This window comes from Ascaphus truei, chromosome 5 (genome assembly GCF_040206685.1).
Source record: "Ascaphus truei isolate aAscTru1 chromosome 5, aAscTru1.hap1, whole genome shotgun sequence".
In the NCBI taxonomy this organism is placed as follows: Eukaryota; Metazoa; Chordata; class Amphibia; order Anura; family Ascaphidae; genus Ascaphus; species Ascaphus truei.
The window spans coordinates 120,745,081-120,765,863 of NC_134487.1; the positions used below are offsets into that span (position 1 = coordinate 120,745,081).

The following is a 20,783-nucleotide window of genomic DNA, read 5'->3' on the forward strand; positions in this document are numbered from 1 at the left end:
CTTTGGGATCCGCTGGAGGGCTCTGCCTTCATCACCAGCAGTCTCTGCCGGCCTACACCACACTACCTGCAGCTGCAAACATAGATATACCCGGGATTGAGCCTCCAATTCAAGCCAGCGGAGGAGCTCTTGGACATTCAAAACCGACATTTTGATAAGAAAAGCTTCAAGCGAGAGGCACAAAATACTTACTCCCACCTCTGCCCACATTCTTTTTGACCTCCCTCCACCAGGCCAGTCCCCACAGGCGTTGCGACCCTACCACAAAATCTTAACCCCTTGGCTGCCCCTCTCCCCCACTTGCATCAACTCACAGGGAACAATTGCCATATTGTTATGAAGAACTAAAGCGGCTTGTTTTATGTCCTGATGAATGTGCCTTTTGACATGAAACACTGATCTAGGGGAAAATTCTAAACAAAGATCCCCACCGACGTCTATGAGGGTTTTCAGATTAAAGTGGCCGCTTCGGCATGTATACAATAAAGCTCTTAGTCTTATATGTTTATTTATTCTCTATATGGATGCTTAATGCATGGATTTATTAGTGTTAACTTTGCGTGTGTGTGGTCTTCTTGCTTAACTTTTTTCTCTGTGGCTTTACAAGTTGGGACGTGCTGTGAGAGATGAGTTCTCCAGTACATTAATCGGACAGGAATATAGTATGTTTGTGAATCGCAGCATTGACATTTAATTTTAAGTGGTTGGATCAAAATGTATATAATTCCTTGCAGGGCTGGTGCAATGATATTTGGCACCCTAGGTTAACCTTCAGCCGTGCGACACCCAAAACCATCCTCTCTCCCCCCCTTTTCATTCCCCCCTCTCCATTCTATCCCCCTCCCTCTCTATTTCCCCTACCCCCTCGTCTCCTTTCCACTCCCTTCTCTCTCCACCACCCTCTTTTTCTCCCACCCCCTCTTTCCCCCCCTCATCCTCTCTCCCACCCTCATCCTCTCTCCCACCTGTTTTTACACCCCTTCCTTCCACTGACTTGAATAGCAGTTCCCGCTGCAGAGGAAAGAAGTGGCTTTGCCCAAAGCCTCTGCTGCTGCCGCCCCCAAATTGTGCCACCTAGATAACTGCCTAGGTCACCTAGTGGTTGCACCGGCCCTGATTCCTTGCATTTCCTTCTTTCTCCCATGACCAAAAATAGTATGTTCTGTATCTGTCAAATTATCTCTTTGATTTCAACACAGGTTTCAAGAAATTAGTCGAATTGTTATAATAAAGCATCATATCAGAAAATAATATTTCCTTTACCTGGAGTTGTATTGCTAAATTTCTTCTGCAGTGAAGGTTCAATGCACTTTTGCACTAAAATGGTTAAAAAGTGTATGTGCATTAAAATAATGTAAATATAAACAATCTGCAGAAAGCAGTACGATATCCAGTTGCAGTATATGTACATACCTCTGTTCAAGTGGGACTTAATGTTCCTAGGAAACAAAATGATAAATCCCGTACACCTGACAGGGACAATAACGAGCAAAGTTGCAGCAGTTTGCTGTGCTTTTGATCAATAGGCCCCATCATGTCAGCAGCAGGAAAGCCGCTGTCTATCTGATATTCTGTTCTATATTTAACACAAAATCCGGGGCCACAATTTTTACAAAGACATGCATGTCCAGTTTGTCCTGATTGTGTATTGCCTGATCAATATTAAAACTAATTTACAATTCTGTCCCCTGTGAAGCCTGCATATGTTATGTCAACATACCTTAATAGCTTTGGCTTCCTGAGCAGCCTTGTTAGCTGCAGCCTCATCTGCTTCAACTAAACTTTTAACTGCTTCCACCTCCAATGTCTCATCTGCAATAATGTTTACCAGTTCCTCTGTCTCGCCGCCTCGTTCAATCAGCATAGGCTTTAGCTCTGTCAACTCCTGTTGCATGATTACTATCTGATGAGCCAAAAAATAAAGGCATTAAAAAAAAAAGATATGCAAACAAATACTGTATTACAACCAAACATCACACAAGCTCCTTCCAATTAATGCTCTCTTCCAGATGAAGAGAAAAAAAAAACATGTTGTTTATGGGAATATATTGTATCAGAGTTTTAATGTGAGTTTTCTTGTGAGCCTACTGTATCTGAAGTGATATTTTTCATATGTTATTGCATTTTTAGGATAGTGGTGGAAGACATTAACTTAATCCCTGCAGTGTACTTATAAATGTCCTTGCTTAAAAAAAGAAGACCTTATAAATAAACTATTTCACTTTTTTAACTATGTTGAAACACTTTTTGCCTTACTTTGCTATAATAATACAACATGTAATAGTTTCATTAAGTGTAATTGGACAACCGATTTTGTGTAGAATTAAAGTAGATGTTTTGGCTCCGGAGAGAATTAGAATATGTTACAGGCTGCGACAGATAACTTTTTAATGCTCAAACATGAAATTTCTTAATATATGCAGTTACACAAACGTTGCTTTTTGTTACCTGTCAGAAGATGCAATGAAAAGACTTGTGAGGCCCATCTACAAATTACATGTGCCTGCATTGACAGCTATCACTACCTGCAATATTTTTTTGTTGGTGTTATAAACAGAAATTGAAAAGTCCGTCTAGGCTTAATAAATGGTCCTGCTCAAGGATGTAAATACCATGACATCATGGGAAGAGAAAACGATAATAAGTTGTTACTAAAAAATGTGTCCAGGCAATGAAATTAGTTACTAGGTAACTCATGTTTAGGCCATCTATCAATTGTAAGAGCCTGGAACTGCACAGTGTTCACAAAAATGTTCTAAGAACTCTTAAGATCTATGTGGCTTAATGTTTTAAGTTCCTATTCAATATTGGGAGAGGCAGATTAAAACGCAGTTAATAATGCCTTAATGTAACGAATGAAAGTTTATGCAACATGGGCACTGTATTAACTTGCTTCTCACAATATTGAATAGGGTAGTTTGAGTTTTAGCCTTTTTCCAGCAATGTCATTTTTCTCCTCCATCAATCTATTTCTTTATTATTGTGACAATTATTTAGTAACATTTTTGATAGATATCACACGTTCTGGTATGCGTGGTAAATTCTGTCTTTTTTTTATCAGACGCAGTCTAAAGTGATTCGATTATTTAAATCTCAATAACTCAGTTGAATACTGTATATAAAAATGCCAGTTTGGAAATCTGTCTCTCCTGTTTTCGGTAAACAACGTCTATGGCTTCCCATTACTTATTCTAAAATAATTTCACAGAATGCTGGCAGAGCAAAGTACACTTTTATCTCAGTTTCAGGTAGTTAACTCCATAGCAGAAAAGGTAGAGAGGGAATCAAATGTTTGTGTGATAGAGATGGAAATGTCCACCAAGTGTAAATTGACACAGACACATTTCAGAATTCAAGGATAATTGAAATACCATGTCAAAAACTGAAGCTATTTGTTCTGAATAAGATTGGTTTCAGCCATATTGATGGACAGGTGGCCAATTTTCCTTGACAAGAAAAACCCAGTCAATTTCAGGGACCATTTCTCCATGAAGGTATAGTATATCTCTTTAAAAATTAATGATTTGATGAGTTGATGAGTTTACTTGTTACGGCTTGCCTTTCCACATGTACTTTTCCTATAGTATTTACACTAGTAATCCAGTGTACCAGCAAGGCCAAAAAGAGTTAATTCCAAAATCAAGTCTGAATTATCTTCACTTTTTCCCGGTTTACAGCTGATATTATTCATTGCCTTCTTATTCCGAGGTAAATGTGCTATTTTAACGGTTTGTGATAAATAGATTTGAATATCCCAAGAGTAAAAGGACCACAAGTAGAAAAAAATATAAAATCCAAAAATAAACAAACTGTACTACAGTATATTTCTTATTTATTAAGGTCAAATTGTGTGTTAGACGAGTAGATGTTCCAAAGGAACCAGAGCTTTGGAAGCTGCTACCAGAATAGATGAAGACTGTCTATTTATTTATTTCTAAAACATTTTTTTTATTAATTTTCTGCAATTTTATAAATCTTTACATAAAATTGTTTAATGTATTATGTAACAAAATCAAGCTAAGAAAAATTCAGCAATTGAGATCATATGAAGAAATACCATTTGGAAACAAATTAATAACAGAGAAGAGAAACAAATCAAAGGATAATCAAATACAGAAGAAAATACATATATTTTTTCCAGAATCATGAACGTTTAATTAAAAAAGAATATATCATTGTGGTCTATTATTGATTCTTGATTGATAAATCTCATCAATTTTGTACAAATGTAAGCAGGGAGACCAAATTAAACAACATTTTCCCATTGAGTCTCTTATTGAATGAGTAGGCTACTCTATTAGCATTAAGTCCCATATACATTGGAGATATCTAAACGGGGAGTATCTAGCTTCTTCCAAAAAGAAGTAGCTTCTTCCAGTAGCTAAAATGAAGCTTCTTCCAGTAGCTAAAAAGGATAGAAGAACCTTAGATTCTTTTGAAGTGGTCATCCACTGAGGAAGTTTACCCAGTAAAAAGAGAAACATCTGAAAAAAGGTGTTTGGGTTTCAATCCAATATTTACTGTAGCAATAATAGGGCATGACCACCATAAGTGCATCATGTTGCCATAATGTCCATAATTCCACCAACAGAGACTAGATGCCACAGGATATAATTTCCTTAATCTAGACGAGATCAAGTAGAGTACCATCTCATCAATATTTTATGAGTTTTCTTTAATGTGCGTGGTTAGAGATTTCTTTTTAGTCTGAGTTCATATTTTGAGTTGGTGCAACTCAAATAAAAGTTTAAAACATAGTTTTCTCCACTGGACCTTTCTTTCTAGACATAATTTGCAGAACAAACTGTCTCAGCTGCAAATATTTCCAATGTTCTATGGAAGTTCCTGTGGGGATGAACCCCTGCTTATGGCAGAGTCCTACAGGATGGAGGCGCTGCACCACATCAAGGAACAATGTACCCCAAGCTCCCTACTATATCATCGCAGAGATTCAGCCTCCTGTGAACCAACAGGTGAGCACCACAACACCATAACACCTATTTACCTGCAAATCTCCCTGGGGGGAGGGGGGGATAGGGATGTTACATGTACATGTGTGTATGTATAATATATATATATATACAGTGTTCGACAAACCTATACATTTGCTCGCCCCGGGCGAGTGGATTTAACCCCCGGGCGAGTAAATATTGGCCCAAGCAGCACACGTTTGGTACTAGGTGGCGAGTAGATTTTTTTGTGTGGCGAGTAGATTTTTTGGTGATTTGTCAACCACTGTATATATATATATATATATATATATATATATATATATATATATAAAGCAACTGTAAATATTACTGTATGTTCATTTGCATGTCTTAGACAGGTCTGCAACCCTGTCTTTTCCCATTGTCACCCAGCATACAGCGCTTCCACTGCAGCAAGGGATTCTGGGAAATGACATGCAAATGAGCACTCAGTGCCACCTTTTGTCTCAAGCTCGTATTACACAAGCCAATCCTCAAGCCAATGCATGCTGTTTTAAACACAGCTTTTAGACAGAGGCTGGGATGAGATGCAAAGCCATTAGACCCACTCACATACATGTTTCAACCTTGATGGGTATCATCAGTGTGAGGCTGGTCTTAATGGCTAGCAGGTTTGAGACTAGACTAGGTAATCACCACTGTCATTTAGGTTATGGTGGGTAAAAAAAGTGACAAAAACCCTCCACAGTAAAGCATAAAGCAACTGTAAATATTACTGTATGTTCATTTGCATGTCTTAGACATATATATATATATATATATATATATATATATATATATATATATCAAAACAAAACAGAAATAATAAAGGAGCGCCTAATGCAACAACCTGCCTAACTGTGAATAAGTAGCCAACTGCGTTGATACAACCTATGGGGTGGCTAAAGTGAAATAATATAATTAAAAAACCCTATGTGATTCTAAGATAAAATGTGTAATAACTTTAATACAAAGTGTACATAACAAAATTGTTAAAAAATGCTTCTGGAAAAAAATTTTTTTTTTATGTTGTAATACAAAAAATATCTAGAATAAAATAAAAAATATAAAAAATATGAAAAAATGAAAATAAAAACTTTTTTCCAAAAAACTTTTAAAAAACCTTAAAAGTCACAGAGTCCTGTTCCAAGTGAATGCATCCAGGTATAGGCAGCCCGTTTATAAGGGATCACAACTCCCTAGGAATACCTATGAAAGAAAAAAGAAAAGAAAACAGGCGCACACCTAGTGCATTAAAGTTTAACAATAATTTTATGGAACATTTAAAACCAGACAAATGCCCACTCACAAGTAAAGCGTTATTTGAAAGCAGTTATGAGATTGGCCCTCATAAGCCAGTGGTGCCGTTCGAGCCTGTAATGGTGTCCTCTCGTGCGCGGTCTCCTTCTACCGGAAGTGACGCTCACCCGGTCTGGTGTCCCGCACAAAACGGAAGTCCCTCCAGGAAACCGAGGCCTCTCCTGACTGCCTCTAGCTGCTGCACCACCAATCAAGCCAAACGATGTGTCCACTGATCTGCTTTGCTGAGCCTCCCACAAGCTGCGTTCCTCTCAGTCTGCTCTCAGTGGGACAAATGTCTGCTCTGCTCTAGCCACGCCCTACGCGTTTCGTCATCGATGATGACTTCTTCAGAGCAGACATTTGTCCCACTGAGAGCAGACTGAGAGGAACGCAGCTTGTGGGAGGCTCAGCAAAGCAGATCAGTGGACACATCGTTTGGCTTGATTGGTGGTGCAGCAGCTAGAGGCAGTCAGGAGAGGCCTCGGTTTCCTGGAGGGACTTCCGTTTTGTGCGGGACACCAGACCGGGTGAGCGTCACTTCCGGTAGAAGGAGACCGCGCACGAGAGGACACCATTACAGGCTCGAACGGCACCACTGGCTTATGAGGGCCAATCTCATAACTGCTTTCAAATAACGCTTTACTTGTGAGTGGGCATTTGTCTGGTTTTAAATGTTCCATAAAATTATTGTTAAACTTTAATGCACTAGGTGTGCGCCTGTTTTCTTTTCTTTTTTCTTTCATATATATATATATATATATATATATATATAATCAAAAAATAAATAGATGATACCGTTCTGTGGCTAACGAAATGCTTTTATTTGTGCGAGCTTTCGAGATATACTTCCGGCGATGTTACAACATCGCCGGAAGAAGAGATCAGTGTATCTCGAAAGCTCGCACAAATAAAAGCATTTCGTTAGCCACAGAACGGTATCATCTATTTATTTTTTGATTATTGAAGCTCGGCTAACACGGTACTGATACCTCTACATGTATATATATATATATCCCCTCTCCTCCTTACCCAGCTCAAAAGGAGGGAGTTGCACAGTGAGATGTGTAGAAGTGCAGATGTTTTCCACTGGACTCTTGTGACATACCTGGGTCTCAGGGCTGGTGTCCGACTGGCTTGAATGCTGTAAGCTTGACTGCGGTTGTAGAGGTTGATAAAGTGTAGACAGATGGCGCCAGGGACTTTTGTTACGGCAACATGTTTTATTACAACTCCAAATAACTGCTTCCCTGGATGACATACATATCCATGGAGGTCCACATGGCTTATCACTTGTCACCCTTTGGAGCACCTTCTCAGGGGAAGATGAGAGACTAGGGATTTACACCTTTATACTGGGATCATACAGTATCACTGAGCAAAACCAAGAAGTAAAACAAATTGCAATTTATTCCTTAGAAACAGACATACACACAATGGATTACAATATAGAGAAGAAAACACACTTACAGGGGGTCTGGGCTACAAAACAAAACATTCCTAGTTGAAATAGTCCATAAAACAAAGTCGTTAGGTTTACCGAGACTTAGCCCGCAATGTCCTGGAACTAAAATCAGCAAGAAGTTCCTGGCGCCAACGCTGTATATCTTCCGGAGATGCCAAAATCCCTTGACCGGGAGATAGTACCAAATGTCCTGGTACTCTTTTCGGCATGTAGTTCCAGCTGTGACTGCTACGTTCCTTTCTCAGAACTTGGCCCCGAAAAGTGGGACTTTTTCAGCCTTGAAATTCCTGAAGCTGGCTCTCGTCTATTTCTCCAAGAGCATCTTTTTGCAGCTGCTATCCTGGCGCTTAGAATCTGTGTGAATCTCACGTCCGGATTGGCTGCTGAGTTTCTTATAGTATTTCAGATTCATTCATGAAATACTACAACCAATCCGAGCCTGGGAACTTTACAACCAGCCAATCAAAGGGCTGCCAGTCTTCAACAGCCGGGAAAGCGGTTCTTCTGAATGTAATGAGGGCATGTGCGAGTTTGCCACCTTAGCGACTTGTTATTCAGAAGCCACCAACAGGGTTAGGTGCTTCCAATTCCGGGAAGGCAAATGCTAGCCACGATGGCTGGCATTGTTCCCGAACATGGGTACTCCACCTAGCCATCCCAACCATCCTGCCCAAATGACTTTAACACCTCTGGCAGCATCTGTGACTTTGAAGTACGGACCTGGGGCAGACTCGGTGGCACTATACATTGGTAGCCCACTAGCCCCCTCAGAGTACCATTTTTGAAAGTCCCAGCTTATAACTATAATGCATTTACAAACATCTCAGTTTGATAAAAATATACTTTTACACTTTTTACCGTGTCTAAGTCTTTTGGGCTATGTGGGGTAGAATGGGGTTATATACTTTTTTTTCCCACTAGCCATATCCCTCATACACTGTAAACCTGAGTTAGACTGTAAAAACCTTATAGCCACATTGGCTATTAAACATTTAATGAAACATGAAAAATATTTCCCACAGTGAAATGAAAAGATGCTTAGCTTCAATCTCAATGCTGTATAGTAGCTCCTTTCTTTAAGGAAACCTCATTTTCTTTAGAACCAAAAAATGCTTAGGAACACTCCCAGGGCTGTATCTCTTTCCTTTACTGAAACTAGGACTTATGTTTCATACAATCTCTCGCAGTTTAATTAATATACAGTTGGAGAAACCCCCCAGAAGATCTATACTAATTCTGGTGTACCTGGGCATACTGGGGATCCCTCACTAACCTAGGGAACCTTGACTGTTCCCAGGATATACAAATCCCTATGCCCTCATTTACCTTTCTGGTCTGTGCTGAAGCAGGGTAACCTGGCGGTGAGTCACGTAACTGTTTTCAAGGGAGGACTTTGACCGGAGTGATGTGTCTATATGTCACCGGGAATCTGACCTGATTCCCGGATCCATTTTTGGGCTGGCGAGCTACTCTGGACCCCTTCTACATACTGTAGACACATAGTGACAACACTTTTCCCGCAAAGTCCCCCCTGAAACTCATAGCCTGAGAATCTCCACTGGTTAGCACTCCTGGAAAGGTAAAACACACATGAAATCTTTATTGTCATACAATTACATTTATTGCAGGCACAATACACGAGTTGAAGAGCTGACACTCTAAAACCTTCTAAGGAATCAGGGAACACATCCTTTGCGACGTGTTACCTCCTTACCTGTCTCAGCATAAACCTCCTCCACTCTGGCACCAGCACGTGCGCGCACCCCCGCTCTGCTTACAGAGTGCGCGCACACTCGCAGCTCGTCCATGCTGCCACGGAGCATAGCTCCGCCCCTCGGACGCGCCGTGCTTCTCTCCCGTGCGGCATGCTCACGTGACGCCGTGCACCGCTCCCCATGAATTTCGGCACATGTTACCAACTGGAGTCAGCATTCACCCAGACTGCAGCAGGAATCAGGATCCACCAGCAGTAAAGATGACCTGTCACAGCTCCAAATGCCGTCTTTATCACAGGACACAATCTTAGTTCCAGAAGGAAAAAATGAGGGGGGGTCAAGTCCTGTGCTCAATGCAAAGCTTCAGCTGCTATAAATGACTATTGCCCTCCGGTTTGTCCATCCGTGATCGGTATTAGTCACCAGCAAAGGCACCGGGCCTCATACGGGTATCACTTCCTGGTCCGCGTCATCCGAACCACGTTATCAAGTGCGTCAGAGATCTTCGGTGGCGAAAACAGCTGAAGATAAACAAAGTCCCACTTGCTCCAGTTACTCTCAGATGTAGATATAGATGTGCTCACAAATAAATAGAGGTATATACCCCATATAGAAACACAATATCCAATATCCTAGGCGTTTTGTTAAAACTTCTTCAGGGATATGAGCAGAGGACTTGAACCCCCCTCCTTTTTTCCTGTTAGCCATGCCATGGTATCACTAGGCCCCATCATAGGCTTCGGGTTTGCTACAGTCTGTGTTGGGGTACTTTAGCAATGTCAATGTCCAGTGACATACCTCCAGGAACCGTTTGCAATCGAGAGACAGTAACAAAAAATGTAAACAAAGTTCAATAGTTCAGTGCTTCCAAATCAGGGATACAAAGTGGTTCCATACTTGATTGAAGTGTCTAAGCTTTCTTGAAGAGAAGGACTTTGTGTGCCTCATATAGTAGCGTACTTGCTAAGGCAGATCATGCTCGTGCAGGGGAGGGTTTGTGTGTATGTAAGGTCCTGTTGGTGGATAATACATCTAGAGACTATGATAACAAGCACTAACTAGTTCTCCACCTATGGACTCCCTTCACAAGAGCTGAGTATAAACTGTATCAACAATCCAATTCCCACTCTATTCCAACCATAATGTGGGATAATGGTAAGCAAAAGTTACTCACAGTGTGATGCAGTCCAGATCTGTGTGCATGCCTCATGCTGAAGAGGTAGATGTAGAGAATCCGTGTGGATAGAAAACGGAGCACAGCCACAATGAATATAAGGGCTGCAATACCAAACTAGGTTAAAAATGATTTATTGAAAAATGTGTCAACGTGGATAGAGTGAAAAATAGGTTACTAAGATTCTCTGCAATTGAGAGACAGTCTTGGATAGTCCTCGCTGAACCTCCTTCGATCTGACAAGCGATGCAGGCCTCAGTCGATTATCTGTCTCCCGACATCCTCTCACTCTCGTTCCTTCTCTAGCACAGATAGATAAGGCAGCAACGTAACCACTGATTCCAGGCTGTATCGCCCAGTGGTGGAGAATCCATCGGCAGGGCTCCCTCTTTCCACAGAGCCCCCAGACGGACAATCTTCATTAGCGTAGCTAGGTGAGTAGTTCAGAGGGCTCCCTTCATCGTCATACACTTCTTTGATTATTACATCAAGTGCATCATCCCACTTCAGCAGATCGTGCGCAACGATAGCACCATTGGTTATTGAATGTACAGTCCCCATGCGCTCAGGCAGTACCTCAGCCGGGGCACCGCCAGCATCAGGGGCTATCACGCCTTGGGTGGAGACGTCCATCTGCAATTTTCCTTCAGATACAGGACCCACAGCGGACGGTTGATCAGATGTCTTTTTAGCCCCAAGATAGGGTGTTCCACACCCTTAGCATTTTGCCATAGGCTGTAGCTCAACTCCTTGATGGTGTGGTGGTGCAGATGGCGTGGATAAACACCATGCCATATAGGGTTACTACCAACACCCTACCTGGGATATGATAGTGTTGTGCCTAGAAAGAAGAGCATCCATTTTCTATAGATATGAAAAGATATGTCTATTTTCAGCAGAAGAGTGATTTGAGGACCTTCCACCTAGAGTGTCCGAATAGACTCTCCATTATCAGCCTGAATCAATATGAGGCTTTCTGCCAGGAGATTTGAATACATTAAAGGTGTGGTCATGGCACACCATTGGACAACATGTGGAACATTGTTGCTATCCTCGGTTTTCTTCTCCCCCCAGTGAAGCTGGTAGGGCAGAGAAATTCTGTGGAGGTGTGGCTGCTGTTTCCCTCTTCTTTCTTGGTAGCTACAGTATTTTGCAATTTTCTGTAGTAATGCTTGCAGAGTTTTGCTTTTCCTTTTTGCAAACTATACATCTTGGCAGGAACTCCCCATGCCGGTGGGAATTCCCCATGCCGGCGGGAAGTCCCAGCGCCGGCGGGAACAGTAACCACATTGATACTGGTTTCTTTCATAAACCAACCCCAATAGATAAACAACAGCAACGGTGCCATCTATAGACAAACATGTTTTCTGTAAAGAGGTAGTATTATTTATTCTGGTGCCATTTTCGAACGCACCTTTTAAATGCTTTTTTTCCCCTGCCATAACTACCCACAGTTCTTGCAAAACTGCAGCAGGCATATGATCATTGTCAGATATATAAAAACAAGTCCAGTGGCACACTGTTTCTTGCAAAAACAGTCTTGTTTCATTTTAAAGTGACAGCAGCAAGTAGGACAAAGTCCAAAAACATAAAACATGACAAACAGCACATCTTTGCTCCAAATGTCTCAAAATGAGCAAAACAAAAACACAGTCTTTAGCTTACTCTAGCCCCCTTCTCCTTGCCCGGCTCAAAAGGAGGGTGTTGCACAGTGAGGTGTGTAGAAGTGTAGATGTTGTGCACTGGACTCTTGTGACATACCTGGGTCTCAGAGCTGGTGTCCGGCTGGCTGGAATGCTGTAAGCTTGATTGTGGTTGTAGAAGTTGATAAAGTGTAGACAGAGGGTGCCAGAGACTTTTAGTTACTGCAACATGTTTTATTACATCTCCAAATAACTGCTTCCCTGGATGACATACATATCCTGGGAGGTTCACATGGCTTATCACTTGTCACCCTTTGGTGCACCTTCTTAGGTGAAGGAACACAGTAACTTTTTTGGGCCATATTACACAGAACCACTGCTCTATACTATAAAACAATAAAAGGTGACAGAACAGTATTGACATAAGTTGCGCATTCATACATGGGACACATTGAGACCCCCTCATTTGTCTTGCCCTGATAGTGTGGGCTCCTCCTGTGGTCTGAGGTATTAATCCCCCCCTCACCCCACTATTTATATAAAGGGATGTCACCCCATATCCCCATAGTAAGTAGGGCAGTGCCAAACCCCTTGTAATAACCATCCACTACGGATGGCAAAATGGATGCAGGGCAGGATAAGGGCGGAACCACGCTGTTAGGAACCACGCTGTTAGCTGGGACCACGCTGTTAGGAACCATGCTGTTAGCTGGGACCACAACAGCCTATAACAGTCATCTGACACACTATACTATACATGGCTTATGGACAAAGCATACACATTAGAAATATTGAAAACAACCAGTAACATCCATGATATTTTATCCTACCAGGGGGTTACAAATATATATGTACACAGAAAAGAGCAAAAAAAATAATGTTAGTCAATAAAAATGTTTTTTTTTTTTAAAGTAAAAATACTATTATTATTTAAAGACATACAAATTATAATTTAACCAAGTTATATTAGCAGGTTTCAATTCCGCATGTTGAAAACTTTATTTTTCATGGTTACCAGAAGTAGAAACGAGCTGCTGTGAAACTTGCTGTTTTATCACAACTGTTGCCATTACACATGTATATTCTTCCCCTACATGGTAGGAAGTTAACACTGCTCCTGTAATTTCAGCTCCAGCCTGGCTGCTTTGTTTACTAATGAGAGTACATTATAATCTAATTAAAAACAGAAGAAATTTAGCCCATCTGCTTTGAATTTTTTATAACCCTAGGCTACTGTTAATTCCAACCCCTGTTTACAATGTGCTTCTGGAAGCCTCAATCCTAATGTGTATTTCTGTGGGAGGAACAGTAGGCAGAGAATTACCTTTACCAGCTGCAAAGACATCTTTACTCACTTGTGAAGATGCAAAATCCAACTTTTCGAGACCAATCATGTATCTGTTCTTGCTGGTTAACAACTGGAGCCTTTTATGTTCTAAGAGTTTCTTAAAGGTCTTGATTAATTCAAGGTAAGATGTTGATGTGACATAGATATGTCTTTGCAGCGATTCGAAAAACCTGTCCGCAATTAAAAATACCATCACATACTGTAAGTCACAACTGAGAAGGGAGAAAACACAATACAATATATTTCCTTTTTGCTGTGGGTCTGTGGGATGATGGCTTCCGATATAAATGCACATTTTGTCCTCATTAATCCTACAGAATGACTTTTTCAGTTTTCACAGAAAACTAAGGCAATGAAGGCATTGTCAAGTTAACAAAAAAAAAAAAATCTCATTTCCACTTGAGCAGCTCCATGGTCAGGTCAGCAAAAAAGGCAGTTGCTTGTGCTTATGAATATTTTATGAGATCCAATAATAATGATTTTTTTTTATTTAGAAAGAAGAGAAGGGGTGTGCTGGTCATGAAAACATTGTACAATCTAATGGCCATTCAGCTAAACATTTCTGCAAGCTAAAAAAATGTCAGCATTTGTTTATTAGAAAGATTTATTCCTAAATACAATACAAAATAATGAAGAGAAAATCTAAAAACATGCACACAAGTGCAAGTATATAATGTGTAAAACCGACTTTGTATTGCAAAGAGAGCATGCCTTGGTTTCCTTTCATCTCTACCTAGAGTACAAACACTAAACCAAATGACTTCTTATCAATTATTGCATCTTAATTTTGCACAGATTGCTTGGTAATATAAAATATAATCTTTACATCAGAGATGGTCCTCTTTCATAGTCAATTTATATAATTTTAAAAAAATGATACACAGGAATGTGTCTGTACTGCTGAATTCTGATCAGAGGAAAGAATTGAGAATGAGTCTACAAAATTCAGGGTCCTATAAAATATGAAAAAGCAAGCCCTGTAACTAAGTGGAAGGAGGCCATGACTGTGGGTTTGAATGACTTGTCACCAGACCAAAAGAAAGTATGTTTAAGTGGAATTAAGTCATAAATCTTTAAAGGGGTTTCCCCCACCCTCTGGGAGATTCCCCTGTTAATAGGTGTATGGTGCATGCTACCTGTTGGCCCACAGAATGATGAGTGGTCCGCCGATGGTGTGGGGACTTCTGGAGAGGCTTCTGGGGTACATACCCGACATTTATCTCTGGTGAAACAGTGCCTCTATCTGCTGCAGACTACAGATGTATGGAGGCAATCTTATACAGAATAAAAGTACTCAACTCCCCCCAAAAAGATTGCACACCAGGCAGGAGTTATAATTAACTGGAACCGGTTTATAACTCTGCACGCACAGTATAACACTTGGTATCTGCTCAGTACAGCTCAATACAGAACTCCAACCTTCGGATGGTCCCTGAACCTCCACTCCAGGCCATGGGCACCCAAAGCAGTCCTTACTCTTCCCTAACCCTCTAGCAGGGCCTGGGGAATGGCAATCACTCACTCTCCCCCAAGGGGAAGAGGAACAGGAGATGCCAATGCGCAGGCAACCCTGTGTGCTACCTGTCTCTCTCAAAGGTAGAGACAACAGCCTACATTTAGTGGTGTAGCCCCTTAAGTACAGTGGGAGGAAGGTACGAGGTCTGAACCCAGGATTGGGCAGAACACAGGCCTTGTCCCACCTCCTCCCCTGTCACTCAAGGGAGCTGCCTCTGTGGGGAAAACCCATGATTGGTCTTGTCACTGCCTGCACTGTTACCAGGGCTTGCATGACAGGGAGGGCAGACTGACAGGGAGGGCATGACAGGGAGGGCAAAACCAGACATGGCTGCAGATCAAAAGGTGCTGAAAAGGTGGAATGCATGTGGTAAGGGTGAGTGAGAGGGATGGAGCTCAAAGGGGAAATGTGATGTGAAGAAGTATGATATCATAGTGTTCCTGGATCTGAGCAGGTAGTACCACCCTCCCACCTACTCTTGAAATAATGGATAGAGCGTGCTATAACCTTTGTGTGATTTGCAGTTCTGGATTGATTGCATTTTTTCAGTGCTTAAAATAATTTTAAAAAGTGAACTAATAAAATACGTGTAACAGGGTCCCCCTGACTACTATTCTACCCAATGGGCTGGCAGTAAACCCTGGTACTATCAGGTTGCCAGTAGTTGCTATGGGGTTTTCCCCTCACCTTTGGTACTGCACTTGAGTGACAGCAGAGGTTGGTACATCCTGTATTAGCTGGGACAACGGGGCCCGCCTTCTGGCTGTGCTTAAGGGCAGGACCGCTCTAAAGTTAGGAGTAGTTGCTTCCCTCTGAGGAAGGCAGGCCACACAACTTGGAGCCTGAGATTGGGGCCTTCCCATGTGCTCTTCCCTCTGGGGGAGAGTGAGTGTGGACCATACCTCTACCTCTGCTAGGGAGGTGGGGAAGAACTAGGATGGCTGCGGGTGCCCTTGGCCTGTAGTGACGGTCCGCAGACCATCTTCAGTGATAGCTGATCTGACGGACTGTATCCGGCAGAAGACTGCTGTGTAACTGTTACTGCAGAGTGTAGTAATAAACCCGTTCCTGTTGTGCAATATACCTCCTGCCTGGTACGTGACCTTACTGGGGGGAGAGGTATTAAGTTCTACCGTGGGAGATCACCTTCAGCTCCTGGAGCCTACGGCAGATGGAGGCGATGCACTGCTAAGGAGATATGAGGGGTATGAACCCCAGAAGCCTGTTCCTGTGTCTCCATTACCATCAGCAGACAACTCAGCCCTCCTGTTGCCAGCAGGTATATGCACCACACCCTTTAATGGCCCCTATCTGCGATTGGGAGGGGGAAACACCATTACATACGAAAACCAAAAAAAGAGAAATAGTTGACAGCTGTGTTTTCTCATGGTAGGAGAGGCAGTGCTACTGCATGGGCTTGGTGGAAGAGTTTGGTACTTTATCCTCGTGGTGGTAGAGACCGTGTTAATACTCAAAGGTAAATGGCAAGGGGTGATGGTGTTCTCTCATGAAACGTTAGTTATTGATTGGACCACCAAGTGATCACAGCTGGTGACTGGTGTATTGAATTGTATTGTATGTCTTTATTTATATAGCTCTATTAATGTACATAGCGCTTCACAGTAGTAATACATGTGGTAATCAAATAAATAACAGATAATATAAATAACAGATCATGGGAATAAGTGCTTTAGACATAAAAGTAACATTTCGGAAGAGGAGACCCTGCCCCGAGGAGCTTACAGTCTAATTGGTAGGTAGGTAGAACGTACAGAGACAGTAGGAGGGAGTTCTGGTAAGTGCGTCTGCAGGGGGCCAAGCTTTATGTATCGTGTTCAGAATATCCACAGTGCTACTCATATGCTTCTTTAAGCAAGTGTGTCTTAAGGTGGGTCTTAAAGGTGGATAGAGAGGTGCTAGTCGGGTACTGAGCGGAAGGGCATTCCAGAGGTGTGGGGCAGTCAGTGAAAACGGTTTAAGGCGGGAGAGGGCTTTAGATACAAAGGGGGTAGAAAGAAGACATCCTTGAGAAGAACGCAAGAGTCTGGATGGTGCATAACGAGAAATTAGGGATGAGATGTAAGGAGGGGCAGAAGAATGTAAAGCTTTAAAAGTGAGGAGAAGAATGGAGTGTGAGATGCGGGATTTGATCGGAAGCCAGGAGAGGGATTTCATGAGGGGAGATGCTGAGACAGATCTAGGAAAGAGTAGAGTGATTCTGGCAGCAGCATTTAGGATAGATTGTATAAGTTAATCAGGAACTTTGCACTATACAGTATGTGGTGCTGGCAAGGTCCTCTTAATTTATGTATAGGATTGTGAATAAAATGCTGTGGCTATTTTCACCCACAATTTTTTCGTGGTATTTTGTGCATAGGAGTTAAAGAAGCGAGGTGTGGGGTGATTTTGCCACAATTGTAGAATTTGCTAGTCAAGTGTAAAACAGAACAAATGGCAGTAACATATTTGTTAGGTTCAGTCAATTATACTGTAGGTATATTAAAATAATGATTTCAACTTCAAATGTCTCAATTATAATACAATGCGTCAGATAATTTTTACACCTTTACCTGCTCTTTTGTGATCTCATGTATATATAAGGAAACTGTACAGCATAGGCCAGGGGTGTGCAAACTGGGGGGCGCGAGATTTTTCGGGGGGGGGGCACGGTGGTTGCAGAGGCATTTAAATTAAATGCCGGGGGATCGCGTGAGGCATCAGTAACTTCACTTACCTTGTCTCCGGTGACACGTTTCCATGGCAACGCGGCGTCAAATGACGCAGTGGGGTCAAGTTACAATGGCAATGTGACATCACAAGACCCCACTGAGTCATTGTAATAAGGGGGGCGCGAACAGGAGGGGGGGGAGTGCAGACAGAGGGGCACAGGGGGCAAAGTTTGCGCACCCCTGGTATACACCATGGTTACTCACTCAGGTTTGTCTTTAAACACTGCCATGAGTGCACCTTTACAATGTGTAGAATTAAGAGTGAGAAAAAAACACCATGTAATAACCATTTCATGCTTTATGAAGGGTTTAAATGGCTTATTTAAATAATTTTAAAATAGCAGCTATTTATGTGAGTTCCCATATTAGGTGCTGTTTAAATCAATATTTATATTAAGGAGAACACCAGTGCAGTATTTCTGATTTAAGGTTGTGGGTTGTCTTTAAAAGTATGGTCCCATATAAAATGTTTATCTGATCTGTTTCAACTGGTTCAGCAAGTTCTTGTTTCTCTTACTGTGTCCTACATCATCTTGATGGAGCAGTAAGGTTTGAAAAATACTCTTGTAAAAATAAGTCTACAAGCACTTCCTGTGGACATTTACACCAGTTACCATATCATGAGATAAATATTCATGAAAAATCCCTATTCAGTATTTGGAATTAACATTCAGATGCTGAAGAAAAATAGTGCAAATCTAGAGTACCTTTACCATACATAATCCCTATGTATATTCACCATTTTAGCTAAACCCATTGTTGTATTTGACAGTTACTGTATGAAACATTTAATAGAGGCACAGAACTTAATCGTGAGGAAAGATCCACAGGATTATTGACTTCATTACATCTCAGTTTAGATGAAAAAGAGGAATAGAGGTCTAGATTTAACAATACTTTCAAATTAGCATTCAAAGCTTTGCAGCACAACATCATGCATATCTTTATTCACAACACATATTCCTATATTGTATGCTTGGTAGCCTACCTGGCTAGCTAGTCATGCTCAACCCATGACTAGCTGCCCACTTGGGCTACTAAGGGGATAGTATTTGATCATATGGATGCTTTTTGTGTTTTATTTGTAGGATGTTTTTTGCTGAAAGCAATCCTTTGCAATGAATTAGAATCCTCAGGCATCGAATAGATTAAATATTTTTTTTGCCACATGATCTTGTAAGAAATCCTATTACATAGCCCTTACGGTAGAAAGGAGTGTTATCTCCTACCCCTTCACAATAGCAACGATGCACACTGAGCTATTGCATATTTGTATCACTCGAGCTGTATAACAAAGAGGTAACACATATTTGGTACATGCAAATGAGATGAATATCGCTACTCGTTTGTGAATAGATACAGTCCTTCTTAGTAAATGTGGTGGTAATTAAAACAAATATTGCTGCAATACAGTACTATTTCTCAATAACAGCAACCTTTAGTGAATGTAGTGATGTTTATTGTTATTCTTGGCCTTTTTGTACTTGTCTACTGACCTGGGCAAAGCAGAACTATACTTGGTAAACCAGGATGTTTGGTAATATACTGTAATAAATATGTCAGTAAGTATCCATCATTATCGTGGTGATATGTAATGTGGATGTAATGAGGCAAAGCAAAAGGAGAGTTGATCATTAGATACTAATAGCCTTTACAACAAAATAAAGGTTATGGTTTTGATGTCATTTCATCTTTCTAGCTTTCATAAGCATCTTGATGCCGTCTGTAGACACAGATACAAAGCATTGTTATTAAGGCCACAAGTTCACAAAGGGAATGCTGAGAGCAAAGAAAAGAAGAAGGAGAAAGGGCAATGGTATAATAATGAGAAAGGAGTCAAGAGTATGGATCTGTGTTCCAAAAGAGGGTATTAAATTGGGAGAGATTGAAAGATAAATGACAAGCAGCAGGGAGAATGAGGTGGAAACTAACGGAAAAGAGTAAAGAAAAGAAAATAATGACGAGGAGAGAGTGGGGCAGGAACGTTAAGCATGTCAGAGAAAAGACAAAACATAATATTAACAATTAATGAATAGCTATTGAACTGAAAAGTAATATAAAAAGCAAAATGTAGAAAATATCAAATGAGACCATAAATCACATTATTGTCCATTTATGAGAAAAACCTATATAAATCCTTAATTTTAAGAACTTCACTGAAATTGACATAATAACAAAAATATCCCTTTATCTTGTTTCCATTAATGTGTAAAATATTTCTTGTACAATATTTTGAAAAGAAGCAGTAATAAGTGCTACCACAATACAAACATTAAGCTGCCATCTTTGTAAACGTGCTGTGTCACTAAGGAACATAATTCATTAATGGCAAACGATTAAATATTGCTAACTGATGCATTCCTTTCACAAAATGACATACAAATTTATATTACATTTTTAAAGTCCTCTTGGACATATTTGTAAATAAAATAATTGCACAGAAAAGAACATAAAGGGTAGCACCTAATAAACTCATAGGTTGTTGATCCTCTAAAAGGAAAAAGCAAAACATCCCCAAGATATCTTAATTAAATCATAGCATTTTATTTGTGGAAAATGCCAACATCTACAACGTTTCAGGCCACGCAGGGCCTTTCATCATTTATTTTGCCCTCTAAAATATTTAGGAATTATTATAGTCCCCTTACTGTCTTCCTTTTGTCTTACAACAAATAAAGTGCCCTCCCTCTACCTCATTGCGAATGAACTGTTGTATAATAAACATTTATAGTTAATTCTAAAATGTATAATTGAAGCAGCAATCCATGTTACTCTTATTTTAATAAATATATATTTGTTGCATTGTTTGAACCCGGGTGTGTCTAAATGTTGTACTTTACCACTACACCACACCAACAGGAAACTGAATGCAAGCTAGTCAATAACAGTGACCTCTTAGGTTACTAGCTCTTAAGCAACTCACT

General features: G+C 40.8%; 1 protein-coding gene across 1 annotated transcript in view; it reads right to left on the reverse strand.

The window, feature by feature from the left end:
• Positions 1 to 20,783, reverse strand: part of LOC142495286 (dynein axonemal heavy chain 3-like) — a 1,152,169-nt gene that overhangs the window by 283,041 nt on the left and 848,345 nt on the right. The window contains exons 52-53 of the mRNA XM_075600542.1: positions 13,622 to 13,784; positions 1,721 to 1,903 (exon numbers count right to left, since the gene is read on the reverse strand). Of these exons, the coding sequence (XP_075456657.1) occupies positions 1,721 to 1,903; positions 13,622 to 13,784 (346 nt within the window). The remainder of the gene's footprint in view (positions 1 to 1,720; positions 1,904 to 13,621; positions 13,785 to 20,783) is intronic.